At 35.1% G+C, this 21,506-nt stretch overlaps 2 protein-coding genes across 4 annotated transcripts in view; one reads left to right on the forward strand and one right to left on the reverse strand.

Annotated features, from left to right (window-relative positions):
• Positions 1-305: 305 nt before the first annotated feature.
• Positions 306-11,744, reverse strand: LOC144445509 (intraflagellar transport protein 52 homolog). Its single transcript, XM_078135094.1, has 13 exons — positions 11,710-11,744; positions 10,733-10,857; positions 9,903-9,990; positions 8,624-8,753; positions 7,782-7,857; positions 7,029-7,097; positions 6,337-6,463; positions 4,777-4,932; positions 3,919-4,073; positions 3,266-3,353; positions 2,891-2,999; positions 2,169-2,314; positions 306-1,692 (listed from the first exon to the last, which is right to left on the reverse strand). Exons 1-13 carry the CDS (start codon positions 11,725-11,727, stop codon positions 1,654-1,656), a joined length of 1,326 nt encoding a protein of 441 aa, XP_077991220.1. The 5' UTR covers positions 11,728-11,744; the 3' UTR covers positions 306-1,653.
• Positions 11,745-12,110: 366 nt separating this feature from the next.
• Positions 12,111-21,506, forward strand: part of LOC144446021 (serine/threonine-protein kinase Sgk1-like) — a 29,039-nt gene continuing 19,643 nt past the window's right edge. The window contains exons 1-3 of one of the 3 annotated variants that reach the window (XM_078135688.1): positions 12,111-12,159; positions 12,733-12,836; positions 20,908-21,094. In XM_078135688.1, the coding sequence (XP_077991814.1) occupies positions 21,026-21,094 (69 nt within the window). In that variant the 5' untranslated portion in view covers positions 12,111-12,159; positions 12,733-12,836; positions 20,908-21,025. Of the gene's footprint in view, positions 12,246-12,280; positions 12,353-12,732; positions 12,837-20,907; positions 21,095-21,506 lie in introns of those variants that run through there. The other 2 variants (XM_078135687.1, XM_078135689.1) reach the window with 2 other exon arrangements.

A 21,506-nucleotide genomic window follows, 5' to 3' on the forward strand; every position in this document is an offset into this window, starting at 1 on the left:
AAAACTTGTCATGTTTTATGTGAACAGCAGTCCTTCTGCTAATGTACAAATTGCCGTGTCAGTGCAGTTAGATTGTATCTACTATACAATTGCGTAGCAGATACAACCTTACTGCACTGACATGACAAAATAGCATCTCATTACATGACATGGAATTTAAGTAGTTTATTTTTGGCTTGGCGATACAGATACCAGAATGTTTTCTTACATACGGAGAGTAAGTAGGTAAAATTTACAAAAGCTACCCATGCCTTCTTGCAGGGTCCATCCCCCCCCCCCCCCCCCCCCCCCCCCCCCCCCCCCCCCAATTATGGTTTAAATGAAAACGATCTACATTTGACCAGATATCCTGTGTCAGTTTCTTGGGTTACTGGAGCCTTAACAAAAACACTAAACTTAATACAAAAATTTTGAAATTACATGTTACATATCTTTTCTGTAAAAATCAACAATATACATTTTATCATTATATAAAGATAAAGAAACTATTTCTCTGAGAATGTATGTGATTTGAAAGTTGAGAAATCTTTCTTTTACGAAGAATGATTCTCAATAATCTATATCAAGTTACATGTCTGAAATTGCTTAGAGGTGACATTGCTATTGCAAACGGCTATAAACCAAATTTTCAAAGTACAAGCCTGTCACAAAGTCAGTCTGGTAACGTGACATTGTGCCACGCTATCAGTGAAGTGATAGCCAAGTGTGGCATGAGACCTTGAACCTTACAGACTATCTGAATGTCTGTAGATATCGCATTTCTCTACTCTGTCCAGTACAATTTAGATTGATGAAATACATTATTCCATCATAGTGTACTAAGTATGGAAATCTATGCAAATTTATCAAGGTATCACCTCTGTTACTGTAACCCAGAGACTTGGCCATCTGACTTGACATACTGGCTTGACTGTATAGCTCAGAGACTTGGCTATCTGACTTGACAAACTGCCTTACTGTATAGTCCAGCGACTTGGCTATCTGACTTGACATACTCACTTGCAGAGACTTGGCTATCTGACTTGACATACTGGCTTGAAAGTACAGCCCAGGGACTTGGCTATCTGACTTGACATACTGGCAAACAACATTGCCAAGCTAGAGAACCAAGTCTCTTTTCTACTTGTTTCATCATTGTGAACAATTCAGATATATTCTTCTTAGGATAATTTATGTGTCAGCAAGGATAGTGGCTAGAGTAGCACAGTGTTTCACTGAGATGTTGAACATTTGTGATCACACTGATGTGAAAGTTGATAAATTCTTGGTAACTGTAATAGCTTTTTACCTCAAGCTAGAGAGTCAAAATAAAACAAGGTCGACTTATTCTTATGCGTGCCTATAGTACACATGCGCCTGTAATGCATGGCAAGCGCATGCAGCAGAAGTTGTGGTATCGACCAAGAAATCAAATTTTCATTATTTTTATGATGCTCTTATTCTATTTCAACTACCGAGAATTCATTATCGTTTTGCAATGAAATATACTGATGTCTGAATAGACATGTGGACGGTGTGGTGTGTACACTGTAACCTACTAGTTAGAATAGATCTAGACACTGATATAGTTTACTGTATAGATTGTAGTTGTTCTGTACAAGACTTCATATTTACACAATGTCTATGTAACATTTGTACTGACTCTGCCATCTGTCAGTATTCTGGTCCTTCATTGATGTCCATGTCTTGATCCTGTTGAACAACGACAACAACATTGTTGATAATTATATTCAAATAATAAAAATAATTTATGGATAATGGTATTTTAGTCGAATAAATAAATAAATAAACACAGTTCAATTCATTCCCTATCATATAGGTGGTTTTGTCTGTCTGATTTTGGACACTTTATTTTTTTATCAGAGTGTTGTTTCCTACTAGGCTTATTCATTCCTTTTTGAGTCCATTCCAGGATCTTAGTTTGTTGGTAGAAAAGTTTTCATGGACGTTGTACTAGCACTTTACATTCTAGATAGTTTACTACGATAGCTTGTCGGTAGAAAGCTTTCCATGGTTGTACTATCACTTTACATTCTAGATAGTTTACGAGGATAGCTTATCTGTAGTAAGTGTTCCATGGTTGTACCAAAACTTTTCACTCTAGAAAGTTTACGGGAATAGCTTGTTGGTAGTAAGTCTTCCATGGTTGTACAAACACTTTATCTTACCTGATTGAGTTTCTTAAACTCCACAACCTGTGCAAAGATGTACTCTAGAATATGTTTGGCATCACGGCTATCAGCAGGCAGTTTACTTGATACACCCAGGATATCTCCACACTCACGTACATAATATTCCAAGTCATCATCCGTACCTACGATAGAATGAATGATCACATTTATGTTATAATGAAACCTAGGAGAGTATTCACCCCAACATGTTGTTGCCATGCTCTGGGATATTATCTAGCAGTTCCAAATTCTGAGCACTGATTTTGTACTTGTGTATTTTTTGGTCAAATCACTCGGCCTTCATCAGTTGTTATTGTACAAGGTTATTAAAGTAACATAAACTTGAATATGACGATGTTTTTATTATGGGCAGTAAGCAATTAAAAATCTATTGAGGTTCCCCAGTCACTTTATACAGCTGTACACATAATATTGAACTTAAATCCAATCAGTTAATTTTTGGGTCCACACCCTAAACTCTGTGCCCAAAGTGATCATGATCTGTTACTGTACATCTTATAGATAAAATTGACCACAAAATAACATGTCCAATGTCGAATTATTGGTATTGTAACAATTTTCAAGGAATATATTGTTGGTTGTCTGACTGAAAAAATAATACTTCAGTTACAGCTAGTGTTGCTTTAATACATTGATTGATTTTCATTGTAAAATACGTTTTGCCAAGTGACATCAGAGAAGATAGTACCGGTACTTACATTTGTTGGTAATTTGTGCCAATCGAACTTTTTCTGACGAGAACTGTTCATCCAAGTCAAATAAATCAAGTGATGGGGGCGGCAACTCACGGAATGTAGGAGGAAAGACCTTGAAGACACAAAGAAAGACGAATCAAGAAATGAAGACTTCTTACAAGAAAATGTCACTTGAAGGATGCTGGGTCCAACCTTCAAATTGATAACTGCTTTAATGCCAAGATACATGATGCAGTTTTGTAGGCAATTAATCACATGCTATGAGGCAAGCAAGCATGATTGAGAGAACACACAGGGCAACAGGTCTTTCCAAAATATTAAACTGAGGCTGTGTTGATCCTATACTCTAACAAGGAGACTGTCTGTTGGAATACTTACTGCTGGTTGTAGTGGTGGTAATGGTGTTTCAAACTGAGGCTGTATTAGCGTTAGTGATTCATGTTTGACACCAAGCTGTTCATATGCTCTGAAATAAACACAAAATTTATAGCAGTCAAACAATTAATTCTCATTTTTTACATGATTTAAATCCATTATTATTTATAGCATATTCATAATTTTGATTCAAATATTATCAGGTATTTAACTGCATGGCTCATATCAATCCATCTATGACTCAAACTAGAGTACTGTACATAATAAACGACACCATTTTCAGGTATGACATAATAAACTACACCATTTTCAGGTGTGAGTCAAATAATATTAATAACAACTGGGAGTTCTTGTGAGTTATCACATATACTGATATAGCCCTGAGACTTGTCTCCCAGTTTTACTATCAAAAGAAGTTCTCTACACACTCTTCAGATAGCAACACCAAGAAAATTCTATGGGCAACATAACATATTATGGGATAGGGGAACAACAAATTTTGATCTGAAAAGAAATTATTGTGTGTCAAGGCTTAGTGAGTCAGAAGTCAGATTTTAATTTTTTTCCCAATAATGACAACTTAAATTTAAAACTAGCTTTCATTATTTCATATTTTGTTATATTTCTTGAGAGTGGACGTAATATATTGTACTTACTTGATGACTTTAGGTACAACACTCGTATCCATCTTATACAGTGATGTGTTAAATAAGGTATTAAAATCTCTTGGACTATCGTCACTTTCTTGAAGACAAACACGTAATCTTTCTGCTAATTTGGCTGTGTCTGGTAACATATTGTAATCTGAGATCTGGACATAAAGCGAGAAGATAATGTAGTCAGATGTCAAAGGTCACGTATAAAGAATCTAATTCCAAGCTAATTTGGTTGTCAGGCATGAGTAAAGCACATGCAATAAATTCATATATGTGATGTCACAGGTTACGTAAAGAATCGAATTCCATGGCTAATTTTGTGTGTCTGGCATGATGAGTAAAGCACATACAATAAATTCATATATGTGATGTCACAGGTTACGTAAAGAATCTAATTCCAAGGCTAATTTGGATGTGTCAGGCATGATGAGTAAAGCACATACAATAAATTCATATATGTGATGTCACAGGTTACGTAAAGAATCGAATTCCATGGCTAATTTTGTGTCTGGCTACATATTCTCATTTGAGAGATCTACAAATAAAGAAATAGATCATTTCATATGTGAAAAGGATATATTAAGAATGTCATTCCAAGGCTAATTTGATTGCATATAGTAACACACTAAGTATTTCTGCCTTGCATCTACAAGGGAAAAATCAACACACTATGCATTCAGTTTATGCATGACCACAAAGATTATGTTAAGAATCCAATTCCAACACTAATTTCACTGCCTATAAATATTGCAGTCTGAAGATATGTAAAATACACAAATTAGGCATCTATTCCTACTAAGTGTTCATATCATAGTAGGAGAACCTGGGATTGAATTATGGGCCTTTAAGAGTGCCTACCTCTGGGTCTTCAGCATCAATGGCATTCAGGACAATGTCATCTGTTGTTAACCATTGGAATATTACATCTTGAATCTTGGCGTTCTCTTCCTTATCAATGTACTGATCACTTAACATATGGACAGATCCCAAAACTGCCAGTTTACCCTTTGAATACTGTGAGGTACAAAATAATATAACACACTGTTACTTTGTGTGAAATGCATACAAACAGAATTTGAAACAAAGCCTCCTTATTTTCAGACTCAGATTCACTTCTGTTCAAGTAGAGCTAAATATGCTTGAATGAAATATGAAACTTTGATTTGAAAAGTGCCCAATACAAATCTGGACATTTACGTTGTTTTTTTTAGTCTAGTAAGTATATGTTATTTGCCAAATACCGTTCCATATCTTGCTGCGAGAGGTAATTTTTCTGGTATAACGGAGAGCCGTTATACCAGAAAAATTACCTCGAGCAGCAAGATGTGGAACAGTATTTGGCAAATAACATACTTATACGTCACCTGCGACTATGAATTCATTTTTGAATGTCTAAAAATGCTGTTTCATGTTAAAATAAAATCACTTCCGCGTTATACTGTTGAGCGTAGTATCATGCACCTCTCTGGTAACTGCAATGCGGTTGTTTACATGTCAGCCTTAACTTTATCATCCAATTAGAGTGCGCGTTTGCTCAGTAGTATGACGTATTGTTTACTATTTGCATATCACTCAGCGATATATTCAAACTTATAACCATCAGCAGAAAAATGAGTGCGTCTTTGTTTTGCGTACTGTATTCCATTAAATGTACATAAATGTTCGTGATATACTTTGTTGTTCTAGTTAAGCAAAAAATGCACACTCTGTGGTGGTAATTTTGATATCCTTCATAAATTTAGGAATTCATGTTCACGATCGCGTGACGACCGTGCGTTCGCTGTATCTGGACTATCGCCGTTCTGCATGGAATTTTTGACATTTTCCCTCTGACACAAAACATACAGTTCAAAGACTTGTTACAATGTATACAACGGTGATATTTTGTTCGATTGACAACAAATTTGGCATTGGAAATGCTGGTTATAGCTCGATCTCTAGTTGTCTGCTAGATTTGTTTACAAGGGGATGTGCAGTGATCACGTGATACAACAAGCAAAAATACGGCTGTTGGTGAAAAATACGCCTGTGTATCTGCAGGGCTCTCAACCAATCAGAATGCGAGATTGGTGACAGGTGACGTATAACTATACATAGTGGGCTCAATTTTCTAGGATCTCTCTCTCCACATATAGTCAAATGGACTGAAAATCTACCTAAATCTCCTGCTGGGGATAGGGTGAACAGTGCAATGTCAGTAGTAATCCATCACACACTGACAGGCAGTGGTAATTCATTCAGAATATTTGACTATTGCAGGAACTCCACCTCCAGTCAGAAAGTCAGTCAGGTGAGGAGGACGCGATGGTAATAGAAATTAACATTACAGCCCAGATATGTGTTTCATTGATCACTGTACATGTTGAAATGTCCTCCCCTGGATCATGAATTTTTGTAGCGAATAATTTGTTTGTTTACCTTGGATGTATGGAGTGCAAGGATTGGTCTATTCAGTGGAAAACAAACGCTACCCGTTGATAGGACAGCTGTGGCTGGCTTAGCTACATTTAGTGTTGCACCAAATGGATACACATATGTGAGTGCCCTGGAGAAACAAAACAATGGTTGTCTGTCAAAACTGAGAAATTCAAATCAATCTCTATACTTAGTTATAGGAGAAACTGATCAGTTCTTGCTATACAAGCAAAATACAGACGTGTGGTGAAGCCATTGCGTGCTATGAACATTTCTCATCAATATTATCTATTTACGCACATTTACACTACTTCATACCCCCCCCCCCCCATTCTCCACTGATCTATTCAGTGAAAATCAGTGTTTTTCCCACATACAGTCACATACACACACAAATAATACACATAAACACCTACACACCTACAAACACAGTGATACTCACAAACACATGGTGACACACAATAACTTACACATGGTGACACACACCCACCCACCCAGACAAGCCCACATACATACATATACATACATACATACATACACACACACACACACACACTTAACCAACTTCCATGACATTGATAGCATTTATAAAAGTTCTTTCAACTATTTACAAAAGAAAAAGAATGTAAACAAATGTTCTCTGATTTGTAAAAAAAATCACTAAGTGACAAAAACTAAACAGTTTATTCACTCACTGTGAGTCATTTGAAGCATCATCTTCATTTGTACCTGGTATATGTTTACCTGCTGCCTGACTGATGGCTCTGAAACACAAAAATGGATAATTTGTGTTATTAACAACCTAAAACAGGATTATCCAGACAAATTAAGAGAATCTCTCCACATCAAAAGAAAGGGGGTGGGGGGGGGGGGGGGCAACATCATGAACATGGCAAGGGTCATACCAATTACATCATCACTACAAACCACGTCATCGTCACCAGTTTGCCCTCTAATGATAGCCAAATTTTGATGTTGTGGGTTAGTATGATGACAACTGGCATTTCTTGTGAGTCACCACATAGTACCGGTAAGAGATAGGGGAACACCAAATTTTGGTGCATCACTAGAAATTGTGTGCGTCAGTGGCATGTCAAATGGGCACACTGAATTCGACACTACACCATGTAGCAGTAAAGTCAGCAAACAGACAGTTTGAGAAAGTCTGTTGACCTGAACAGGCGAAAGTACTTAGAACCCTTGGTCATGCATGATACAAGAACTGATTATTACTATTTCCAGATAGGAAGCCAAGCAGTTTATAACTGGTAAATAATAACAACAAATTGTGAAACATTACTGTTACTAGGAACAGAAATTATCTGACATCAGACAGAATATGAAAATGATATTTTATCACAATTTAATGTAAATATTCCTTACTTACTCAACACTATATTTGAAATGAGAGCACTTCTTCCTGGATGGAAATATTTGTACTAACTTACCTATTAAGTACTCCATTGGAGATAAGTGCTTCTTTAGGATGGAAATATTTGTAATAACTTGTCCTTGCTACCGTATCTATTGTAGAGAAAATTTGGTATGATGTATTGGGTTAATTCACAGTAAAGTAGATTTTGAGGAATGGAAAAGATTTATGAGTTGTGTTCCAAGTCTATTTCCTTTTAAGCAGACTAACAAAAGTTACATTTTTCTGTACAATAATACACCCTCATTAGGCCTTTAAAAAAATTGTGTGGTTCTGATTAGGTTCAATCTTAGAATAGGTGGGGTAGGTAGATTTTTGTTTTCATTTTTTAACATTTTTTTTATATACAAATGTATGTGTGAGTGTCTAGTTCAGGTAGTTACTGATGTTTCCCATATGGTCTCTGTGTTATTGGTTTCTTCCTATCACATCCATTACAGATTGGAAGAACAGTTTTATATTGTCTTTTTAAGTTGATGTCTGTTTCTGCATCCACTATTTCTTGAGACTTCACAATTTTTGCAATTTTATTATTTCTCTCTCGAATACATACAAAAACTTGTGGGCAGTGTAAAACTAGGTGGGATCAGGAAACTGGAACCAAACAATTTTTTTTAGGTCTCAGAACAAAAACTGAATAATATTTTTGTGATAATTTAACAATATATCACTAGCGCCCTCACAATGTTTTCCTGTGATATATTTCCTATGTTTAGTGTATGTGCCCTTTCTCCTAAATAAAACAAACTTTGCTCTCAGTATCACTCACAATGTATATTCGTTGTCACCATACGTGATATTTTGGAATGACTAAAAACATCTGCTGTGTCTCTCTCTGATATTTTCACCATGACTTACCACTATTGACCATAATACCATAATCCTCCAATAGAAAGTTGATATTTGTATCAAATTTAGTTTCACCACCTTCCCCCATCAAGACCAGTACACTACCGCCATTCTCCAAGTATGTCTTGATACAATCAAACTGTGGAGAAAAAGTATTACAGCTTGGTAAGTAAAATACATACAATCATATAAAGTTCATCAAGTATAAAGGAATCTATAAAATTCCGATAAATATGGTACTGCAGCAGTTGGTGTTGATCAAGACTCAAAACTGGCAATTTTTTATACAGTTTATGTAACAATCTTTATTCATCCAAATATCGGAAACTTGTTGAATGGTTGCCACATGAACAGGGTCCTAGTACCCTATCATTAAAGAAGCAGGAGAAAACCAGAGTGTCCTGGGAAAACCTGTGTTATTTGGCAGGATCAAACTGAGCATCACCCTTCTTACATACACACAAGGTTTTAATTAAACCCGGCCAAGACTTAGTGAGTTTGAAACTCAGACTGCGGAAGAGGCATACAAGCTAACCACCTGGCCACCAACAACCCCTTAATTTTTTTAATGAAAAGTAACACTATAACTTTGCTAAAAAATTTCAACATAAATGAAAGAAATTGTTTCATAAAAACAAGTACCTTTCATAAACATTTATAGTTTGTATCTTTATTGATTGTGATGTATCTATTGTATATAAATCACATCATTGTAAACAAACTATCCTGGAAATTTCCTCCATCCGACTGAATGATTTGTACGATATTTTGTTGAGCCCCCAGCCACGACTCGAAATTAACTTTTTTCTTTGGGCAGTCCTAGTGGGCTACCAGTTTCAGTAACTGGTCACCCAAGGATTGTGACCTGTAGTCCGATATTCCTGAACTGAAAACAGATTTCCTCTATTGGAAATGCTCCCCAGTATTTGTATTATTAAAATACTTTCATTCCATACATCTTCCATCTTCATCACATAATCAGCAGTAGTCTGAGTGGGCTACCGGCTGCAAACTATGGTAGTCCCATGACCATTATTGGTAATCTGTGGGCATGGGACTACTGTTAATTTCTAGCCCTGCCAGCCAATAAAACCATTTATAAGATGCACAGCTGCATTGCGTCTTCTAATGAAAAACAACATTTTTCATTTTGGGTTGGAACGATAACAGCTGGTTTCTCTATAGTTACTACACAGTAAAGTATAAGTGAATATCATAAATATCATAAATTTGATGTGCATCCCAGGACATTGTTCAACTGTAAACATTTTATTTACAGATTCCCTACCTCAGGTGCTGTAAATTTCTCTCTTGGTCCTCCAATTACAAATACTCTCACTGATGCAAGTCTGGCTGCGGTTATTTCCTCTTTACTCCTGAAAAAAAAAATATGTTTGATTTGAAATCCACAGAAAAAAATGTAACAAAATGAGATAAAATTAATACATACATGTAAATTTTTGTACACTCACACACTCCTGAATAAATATATATAAATTATGTTTTGATTTGAAATCCACAGAAAAAATGTCACAAAATGAGATAAAATGAATAGATATATATTTACATGTACACACACACACACACACACACACACACACACACACACACACACACACACACACACACACACATGCACACAGACAGACAGATTTATCATTGTATAAATACTATAAGCTTAATAACTTATTGATAAGCAGGGCTTGAAATTAACTTTTTTCTTTGGTAGTCTTAGAGGGCTACCAATTTCAGAAAGTGGTAGTCTAAAGATGGTGACCAACAGTCCTATATTCCTGAACTAAAAACAGAGTTCCTCTATTGGAAATATGTGTGTTATTAAAATACTTTATGTCTGTAAATCTTCCCTCCTTTAAATCATCGCATAATCAGTGGTAGCCTGAGTGGGGCTGCCAGCTGCAAATTATGGTAGCCCTATGACAAGAATTGGTAGATTGTGGACACAGGACTACTGTTTATTTCGAGCCCTGATAAGGTGAGAGACGGTGTGTACGAAAATTTCTGTCAAGCCACTTTGTGAGCAAGCCTGCTTACCTCATATTTCAATCAATTTCATAACTTCATTTGTACAATCATATCATTTTATGACATCATACTTACATCACGATTTTCCAATTGGATCGCAACTTTCTGTGAAGACTTTTGAAGCCATTTTGTATTGTAAATAGCTCACGTTTTGAGCTATCAAAGAGAATTGTGTTTCTTTGCCCCTTCTCATCCATGTCCTACAAAAAGGAAAGGCAAGGACAAAATGAAAAGCAAATATAATAGTAAGTAGATGTTTGGGTTTCGGTAAAAAGGTAGAATACGTCTTTCGTCCACATGTTCTTTAAATTTCATGATCGATATGTGTGTAAGAAATCGTAAATTCTACCAGATTAACCCCTATGTTGCTTTGTCAACGTTTTAAACTCTTACAGAGGATTTATTTGCAATTGTAAAAAATTGTAATATCAATTTTGATAATTATCATGCTGAATGAGTTGTTACACATGTACTGTATACAGCATTGTCAATGTCAATATGGTTTTTAAAATTTTGCAAACTGTCACCATATAGTTTACAAGGAATGTACTGGGTCGTCATACTGCAAGCTTTAAAAATATGTTATGGATTATTATTGTCAATACGGTGGCACTGGTAGTAATATATACCAACAATGCAACATCAACATGCTTGGTATAAAAGTTAGCTTGGGTTGTTGTCATAGAGACAGTAGTTTATTTCATGGAAAATCCGTATAATTCCAAACAATTATTTGCTAAGAAGGTCTCGTGATGTAAACATTACCGTGAAATGTGACATTTCTATATTTTAAGGTTGGAAGACAACAATAACACAAATTTCAGCGATTACGATAGACGTTCAACGAATTTTATTTTTGTGCATCATGATTGATATTGATGCAGTCGCGACCTTACGACTTTGAGTGAAAAGAAAGGAAATGTTTGTGTTTGTACATCACTTACGAAAGGAGTATTTTAGGGAATATTCTTATTTCACTGAACCAGTGACAAAAACTATAAAATTCACACATTATACACTTCTTAACACTTCTGACAGAATAATCCACTTACCTCTGCAGTGGGCGCCATGTTTCACTTGGTAAAGAATTTGTAGCTGTGCATCCTGGGAGAAAAAGTAACTTGCTACAGTGATATAGAGACTTTGATTGGTCAATATTGGTGTATCTGCTGGGCGTACGATAAATCCGCCAATCAGAACAGCTGTTAGTGTGCGCGCTTTCAATAACACTGATTCTAGGAAAGTATAATTAAACTAATTTTAAAATAAAATAAAAGTACTGAAACAGGAAACAAATAATTGATACGTGTAAAATAACAAATGCATAATATTAGTTTATTCTTAAGTTTTGGTACGCAAATTATACGATATATATTCCCAACGTGACGGAAAAAACAAATTATTATGTTATTAATCAAGAAGGGACTGACCTTCGGAAACATGGTAATGTCAACGTAACTCGTGGCCAGGAAGTAGGACAACACAGTGGAGATATTTTGCCGGTAAGTGGGATTTCTTAGTCATCAGTCCCGACTACGTTTACGCCGTATTGGTGTCAACAAAACAATACTAATGAAACAAGCTCAGTGTAAGTATGAAGACGGTCAACTTCGAACAATGTACAAAACGAGTATGTGTTTGTGTGGTGTAATCAAACTTTGCCAAAGCCGCCAGAATGACCAAAGTTCATAACAGGTTATAATGTACATTGTAAATACCGATGGTAGTATGTATGTGGCGTGTTATTGTGACGTAGGCAACTGCGATTTCCACCGTCAGTAGGATTATTTGAATGGAATGAAAACAGATGGATTTATTTCAACCGTTCATTCACCACTGTACATATAGATCACACAAGCGTTTCAATTTTTACAAATTACTGTTTTCAAATCACCTGAGGATTGTTTGACAGAGTTTACACTGGCTACGCCCACTGATGCATCTTCCGCCGTTCTCACACGTTTTTCCCGGCGTTTTCTCATGATCAGGTTAAGTTTTTTTTAGTGGTAATATTTATCCCTTTGCGCATCTGTTGTATGTGGTGAATTATTTTTTTCTTTACTCCGCTTTTACAGAGTTTTTGTACAAGAGACATTTTGTTGAAGTCGTAACTCCTCAAACAAGAACCAGCTGGTAACATTAGTACCCCTCCCACAAGTCTGTCATCGCGTGATCTTGAGTAAGTATATATTCATTGCATCATAATGTACCATATATATGATACATTATCACATACGTGTACACTACAGTATCATATCGCATTGTATATCAAGTGAAGAAGTGAAATTAGTTTTAATAAACCCTGACATTTGACAGAACAAATGTTGAAATTCGTTCTAGCATATTAGATAGCAACAGAACTTGGCACACTGACCTTGATTACTGAATATCCCAATCTTTTTCTTTTTACCTAATTTTCAAAACTGGTTAACATTAATGAAAAAGGACATTGGGAAACCTTATGTAATCAATCAATCAATCAATGTTACAGTAGCAGTGAGCTTGTGTTCATAATTAACAATAACTTTATAGTCTAAACAGAGTATTCAAGTTATGACATTGGCACATTCAATTTATAATTATTAACAGTACTTTTGTTAAAAGTCATAATATTTACAGAAACCTTGGTCATCCCTTTAAAAAATGCCAAAGAATATGGATGTCGTATAGAATTGTGTTATGACGTTAGGTTGTACAATGTATATACCATATGTTAGTGTTATGACTAGCATAATGTTGGCAATAAAAAAGGGAACACAATAAGTCAAGGTTATGCACTGGTAAACAAAAGCTAAGCTGAGCGAAAACAGTGACAACTTCTTTTCATTTCAACCAAACTTGTGGTGTTGTATTGACTGTGACTGTCGAGCATACATAATCACCCAGTAATGAATACAGTAACCTCAAAAGATTCAATTTTTCGTTGTGGGTCAAAATGATTAAAAAAAACAGGGTTTAATGTCTCGCAGTAACCCACACCCCCACCCCCACCCCCTTTCAAGTCAAGTTAATGTAAAAGATAATGGCTGTGGCAGGATTATGGGAAACCATGTTTCAGTGGGTCACAAGAAATTTATGTTGCAGCGGTACATACAACAACTTGCCCACAGACAAGGAAGAAGAAATTTCTTCCTTGTGTGTGACTTGGCTCACTGGGCTCAACACCTGACAGATTTACTATTGGGTTGACCAGTAAGTAATTACCCAATTTATAATTGTTCACATAATAATGGACATCAAAGTACTATCAATGATTATTGAAGAGGTAATTAAGCTAATTAGTAAGACTGAACTGTAGCCAGTTTAACATTAGGTGTATTTTTGAACAATAAAAAAATAAATGAAGCTTTTGTTTTTTTAAATCCAGATTCATGATTCTTACTAATTGAAGACAATAGCTTTGAAAGGTACATGTAAAATTTGGTAAAAAAAAAAATATTTTCATATAGATTTTTATCTTCAATAAAAACAGTCATGAGTAAAAAATAATGAACTTAATTTGAAAATACAGTATTCCAGTGTTATTCCTGCTGTGAAATGAGATTATTATTAAATAAAAAAAGTAAATGATATTTATTGAAATAACGTAATGGATCATTATATGAGATGGTAGGAAATAGGTAATTTGTTATCAGATTATTTGACTGTTACCATGGTGAAGACTACATAAACAATTATTTGATAAATTAGTAGGCCACGCTGTCAATGTATGGCATTCATCATATGTAATCATTTTGTGGAATCAGGAAGATAAGGGTCGGTTGACAGCAAAAACAACCGGCTACTTAGCAAATCTTTGCCGGCTTCATTTTCAGGAATTTGTTTTAAAAATTCTTTATTTGAATTGAATTGAGTTGAAATTTATTCCCCACAAGAAATAAAATACAAAAAAGAAATAAATGATAACATCCAAAAGGAAAACGATTTCAAGTTGTGGGTGAGAGACTAGAAAATAGTTTTCGGAAAACTAATCAAGTCTAGCCACTCAATTTCAAAAGCATCGAATTGTATTTCAGTCAGTATATTTCTATTGGTGAACAGATTCATGGATCTAACTTTGTAAACACTAACACCTACATTTCACATTTTTACTGACTACTTTGAAACGAGCTACATAACTGGAAATTACTACTAGACCAGCATTGAGATGTTGTATGGTAAACATGTCAATCCTAGGTCCTGGCATTAGGTGCTGAATTGAATTGAATTAAATTGAAAATTTATTCCACCAAAGAAGAAAAATATATTACTTTGAAAGCAACGGAAAGAACAATTCTGGTGAGGGCCATGGAAATAGTTCACAAGGAACTAATCAAAGTCCATGGACCAGACATGCAAATAATTAAGACAAATTTGGGTGGGTACGAGTTTCACAATAACAACAGAAAATACAATTTTATGTAACTAAAGAGATAAAAATATGTTGGTGGCAAAAATAAGTAAATACACGGAAGCTCATGGAAGCAACAAAAAATAGTAAAACTAAGAATATGTAACAAGCATAAGCTCTTACATACAGAAATAAAATTACAATGGCAAATTGAAACGAGACAAAAGGTAAAGGTTATTCCCTCAGAAGATTCTGCCTTAAGTTTGTCGTAAAACTATGTCTGTTGTTTATAATTCTTACTGCCAATGGCACAGAGTTCCAGGTTTAAATAGATGCGTATTTGAAGTTGTGTTGACTAATTGAGAGGTTAACCTTAGGGATCAGAAGATTACCTCTACTGTTAGCCATCGTATCACACAATATCATTGGAGCCAAGGGGATAATAGATAGCGTCATTCTTTTATTCAAGACTAAATTTTTATATACCTCTGCCACATAACTATTTTCCACACCCTAAAATTTCAGTACTCATTTGGAACTTGGCCTTCAAAATAAACTAATCAGTTGCTGGAGCAGACCATATTTTATCAGCAATATTTATTTTAATGGGTAGGAAATGACTATTTGATTGGATTACCAGAGTGGTGTGTTACCATGGATGATAAGTAATAAGGAACTATTTATGATAACTTAAATTGTACCACTTCAGTAATAATTCTATCAAATAATTCCACCCCCAAAAAATCATAAGCTATATCCTGACCCCAACACTAATAATATACTTGTTATGATAATTCTATCAGCTAATGTATATGATATAGGTGTATTGGTATAGTGATATTGTAGAAGTTGAATTGTATTGTAAACAGTTAGTGTTGCTAAGAATTTGTTACTCTGGTAACGAATAGTGTGTTGTCTAAAGCCGATATGATTGTGCCTCTAACACACAGAAATTTCTAGAATTTGATGTTTCTCTATCCCACACTACAAATGTATGTGGTGACACATAAGAAAATACACAATATAAAATTCTGTCATGAGAGTACACTAGCAATAGAAAGGGGTGGGGGTTGGGGGTTGGTAGGTGGGGGAGGGAGAGATGGTAACTTGCTGAGATTTCTTTGTAGTGGGTTACCTCGACAACATCTTGTTCAATTTGCATAGATTTTCGTACCTTGTACTATGATTTTAGTGGGGACCCCAGTAATAGACCTGGGAACTCATGTATATGTTACATATTTACCACCCATGACTAAAATACTGATAACTAAGCAATAATTTGACATGTGTACTTGTTACTATGAACAACCATGTCAAATGACTCAGCACTATTTCAGTTTTTTTTTTTTTTACAGAACCTGGTTTTCACAATATGGCCGCTGTTTACATAAATGTTAAGTGAAAATAAACAAATGTGATGACAGATCTAAATTTAGACAAACAATGGAACACAGGCCTATATTAGTCAGTGTAGGTTTGCTAATAATTGAGAACTTTGGTAATAAAGATTGAAAGTCTGGTCATGTTTGCATAGTTACATATTCACTAAGGCTTCACTAGAATTTTGAAAAAATCTCTGTACAAAATGGGGATACCTGGTAAAATGTACTTGTACAAATGAAAATTGAATGGTCTCATCAAAACTCAACCCACAGATTTCCAGAACTCTGACTCACTTTCACTACATTACATGTAACTGAGGATCACCAGATGAGTGGGTGTACTTCATGTTTAAATATAGCTTTATTGCAAAATTCCTGTCAGTTGGGCAATGAAGTCAAGTAGTTCCATATTATTTACTCATAATTCTTTGGAAGACAAACTTTGTGCGTGGAAACAACCGTTGTTTACCTGTGCAATGTTTTTGTTATGGGTAGTACTAGTAAGTAGGTAAAATCTACCCGAGTTCCCCAATCATTTTACTGGGGTTCCGGTATTACGGTGTTTGCCAGTTATACTGTATTACCTACATTCTGTCATTGGGTTCCCAAACTTTAGCGAAAACACTGCCTGTAGCAGTGATACAAATTACATTATGAAGTGAACTTAATTCAAATATAGTTGTTAACCCAGTTAAAAAAAGACAGCATAATAACAGAATGATAAAATGTGTCATTGTTATAGATACGATGTGTGCTGGTTTATATTTGTCAGCTTAAACTACAGATTCCCCATTAAAGCCAACACTTAAATAATGAAAACCAATTTGTAGGAAACCCCAGTTTTATGATCAGTGAAAGTGACAAAAATACAAAATATTGTGTGTGATGTTGACCTGAAAGTGGAGATAAATAACACTTAAACAATATCATAACAACAAAGGCATAGTAGAAGAAAATAGATATGACAACGGGTTAGCTGTGAAATATTTAAATAGAAAACATATAATTTTACTGGTATGCGGTAACCATTGGTAACCATTGATATAATTACGGTTGTAATTTTGATGTGTAAGCGTGGGAAACGGGATCAGTGTACGGATATACTGCCAGGAAGAACTGGCAATGTATCAAGCGTGTCTTTGAAGGTCACTACAAATGACGTAGGTAGTCAGTGTGACCTTGAGGGGTCAATTAATTGCGTGACTGAGGGGGCAATGAATTGCGTCACTCAGAATTTCGTTATTGAGCGTCTACGTTATAGGCTTTAGGTATATTGTATGATAATCTTGTAGCTGGCTTGTCATTGTGTTATCATGGTTTGTCATTTTGTCATTGTGTTGCCCAAGTCGTTTGTATGTTTACATTCTGTCAGACCACAATACAAAGTCCAGTCTATTGTGTCACAGCCTATGACATGAATTCACATATGTTACCATTGTTCAAGACATTCTTTTTGTGAGTGTTTTTCACAGTATGTAGGTGAAATCTCCCGGAAAGTCTATTTATTCCCATTTTTAAAAGGCAACAAGTCAGTGAAGTCTACCCAAGTATTCTAGTCATCTTACCAATGTCTACACCTACACTGTTCTAGAGATGTTATAGAACTAACAGATTTCAATGGCTCTCCACACCAAACTGCAGTTTCAAATACTGGTAACTGTATATTATGACTTTCGTGAACAAAACCAACAGTAGCCACTTACAGACATTGTTGTTGCAAATATTTTGAATGTGTGGAATAATGTACTAGCATGTGGCGGGGAAAAAAATCTTGAATTACGCAGTGTGAGTTATTTGTGCTGGCTATTTATCACTCTGTGACACTTGTAAGCTTAATTCTCCAAGACAGCTGTAAGCAGACTGTACGGACCATAGATTTATAGGATATTATTTATCAAGCAATGTATAACAATATATATTGTTTTTTTTTGTTGACAACAGAGGTATTGAGTTACTACTCTGGCAATTGAGGTCTGGCTTTATTAAGACAGACACACACTAAAACTATTGTTGCTCGGTGTGCTAGATTACACAAGTAGTGAATAGCAATGCCTCTGTTGTGGGAATCTGATCCCGGATCTAATTATACCCTGTGAATAAGATTGTGTTCAAAAAAATGTACAGATCACGGAAGTCGGCAGAAATGTCACCCAGTCGGTGGTGCGAATACAATTATACCATTCAGGACTGTAACTTATATGTTTTAGTTCGTGGCTATCTTACTGAAACCTCCATTGCCAGAGTAGTAAGTAGACTAGCTTACTTACAGTTCTTTTGTCAGTGGCAAAATTTGAAAGTACAGTAATGATTTGTAGTGATCTTGTGACCTCTTTGAGGAAGGCTGCCTAGTTGTGACACCCTTGATAGATTACAATGTAAATGTAAACCATTTTTGTCCAGAAGTATGTCTGATAAGATAGCAATATTATTCTTTAAATACTCTTTTTAAAGTGGTCATATGGATGAGGATTGGTTATTTATTTCGGATTTTTAAATTTATAAAACGATTTTATCATGGCTTAGTATTTGAAAAATCAATGTGAAACAACATATGCCAAGTCCTTGTTTGTAACTCAGTAAATTGCAAAAAATTAATGAATGTGTAAAATGTTTGTTATCATACGTACAATAACAACAATTTTACACTTTTTTAATAGCTTTTTACAGTGTATTGAGTTACAAAAACAGACTTGGTCTGTGTTGTTTCATGTTGATTTTTCAAGGACTAACCCATAATAAAATTGTTTTATAAATAAAAAAAATCCAAAATAAATACCATATGGCCACTTTAGAATACCGTTTGGAAAAGTTTATTGACTTCTCAAGATAGTGATCAGCTATCTGAGAATGCATACATATTTTAAAATTTGGTTAGTGCTTTTGCAGTAGTCTGAGTAACCTTACAACCAGAGGGGTAATCTAATAAAACTAAAGTATGGATGCCAGCACATTGCACCAAATCATCGTGAATCTCTGTAACAGTAGGAGTAACAGCTACATTATGTACAACATACATTGTATATATACATTGTAAATCAAGAAAAAAATCTGCAAAAATAAAAGAGTCAAGTCCACAAACAAAATTTCGCTTGTCGTATTTTACATAAATGGAAAGTAAAAAAATGCAAACTTTGTCAAATTATTCTCAGTATGAACATGATTTGTTCTCATCAATGAATAAAAATGTGAAGGAGGCTTGAATATTTAGTATCTTACTTGTTATATGATATGACAATATTTGTGTTAATAATTATATGTAAGTGGAAAGTGTTTATGTTCACAATACTAAATACAGTACATGTAATTGAGTTCAAAAACAGCTGGTATTAATGGGGAATGCCATGCCAGGAAAATAAGGAATTTTTTACAAACTATGGGTTCTGAAGAGTCATTTTATGATTTTACATCACCTACAATTACTTACAATTTCAGAGAAATATCAAGATTGTGTGCATTTGTAGGGTATCTTTGCTGTAGGCTATTGCATCATGGGAGTCAGCTGAAATAGTATACAATATTCATGACTCCTGAGTGTAAAACATCTCTCATGAATATTCATTGTTCAACCATGAATATATTATATCTGGTAGGGAACCCTGGTAAACTGATTCAAGAACTGAGGTATATTTTACCTACTTACTACATTTTAACAAAAACACTGGTAGTGGTAGGGAATACCAGTAAAGTGACAAAGAGTTGGTTAGATTTTATATATTTACCACCCTTTGGAAAAAAATTGCTGGTAGGAAAATGAGTCAGAATAACTGATTTTCCTAACCTACATTTAACAAAACACCGAATACACAGCCATATACCATAATTTCATTCCATTGATCAAATGATCAAAATTCTGATAGAAATATGAACTATTTTTGTCTACAAGAACAAACTTACTGTCTGCCTTTGTAATATTTTAATGCAATTTTTTTTCAGACAATGCTTTTGTTACGTAGCATTTATATATGGCTTTTGTTATGTACAAATGCCTGTCTGACATTCACAATGGTTTGTCAGAAAGCATGAATTGAAACACATACCTATTTTTATGAGTGAGATAACATTAGAAGTAATTGGATATGAGATCCTTATCAAAGCTGACCAGTCATCCCCCATTGAGTGACACAATTGCGGCACACACAGAGTCAGGTACAAAGACATACACAGAGCAACTTTTGATGAAGTCACACAACTGTACTCAACATCTACATCTGTGTTTATCTATCCGTCTCTGATTTATCTTAGTACCTGACTGTGTATATGCTTCTGTTGTGTCACTCAGTGGGGATGACTGGTCAGCTTCGATAATGATCTCATATCGAATTACTTCTAATGTTGTCCTTGTGTCCCCAGCAAAGTGTTCATGGTATTTGGCAAACTGTTGCAGTTTGTCGTTTTGCAGCAGCACCGTCAGCAAACACACATGACTGTACTGATAGGGGCAGCCGGCTGAACAGCATGACGCATCTTACACATGTGTACCTGATATTTTGAGTTCTTTGATTCACAAGAATTACAAGAATTTTTGTTGTTTTTGGCAGGTGAATTTTCAAGATGGGGAGATGATATTTACCCAAACTACAAAAAACATTATATGTGAGAGTTGAGATTTAGGTAGTGAAGTTTGGAGAAGATATGATGTGATACTGTAAATCCAAGATGGCAGACACAACAACCAGTGTAAGCATACCAGATGCACAAACCTGGGAAAAGAACAAGAAATACACAGTAAGTTTATTTCAAGTGGATTTGTGTAGACTCTTAGAGTCCTTGTGGCCATAACTTCAAGTGGATTTGTGTGGACCTGCTCAAAGACTTGGCTATCTGACTCGACATATTGGCTCCAATGATGAATGACATTGCCAAGCTAGGGGGTCTGGTGTGAACCCTTAGAGGCTTACATTAAAGCACCACATTAGATGAGAACTAAAATGTAGATGTGAAAAATAGTTGTCTCACAGAACGATAGAAAAAGTTGATCGTAAACAAAAGGATGTTCATTCCACTGACAAGATAGCACTAGTGTGAGACTGGGGATTGAATTCCAGGTCTTTAACTTGTTCCTAATAATGGAAATTCAACATGATTTTAAAGGCAAAAATGAAAATCTCAAAATTTTGAATACTTGCAAATGAATTGA

This window comes from Glandiceps talaboti, chromosome 14 (assembly GCF_964340395.1).
Source record: "Glandiceps talaboti chromosome 14, keGlaTala1.1, whole genome shotgun sequence".
Classification (NCBI taxonomy): domain Eukaryota; kingdom Metazoa; phylum Hemichordata; class Enteropneusta; family Spengelidae; genus Glandiceps; species Glandiceps talaboti.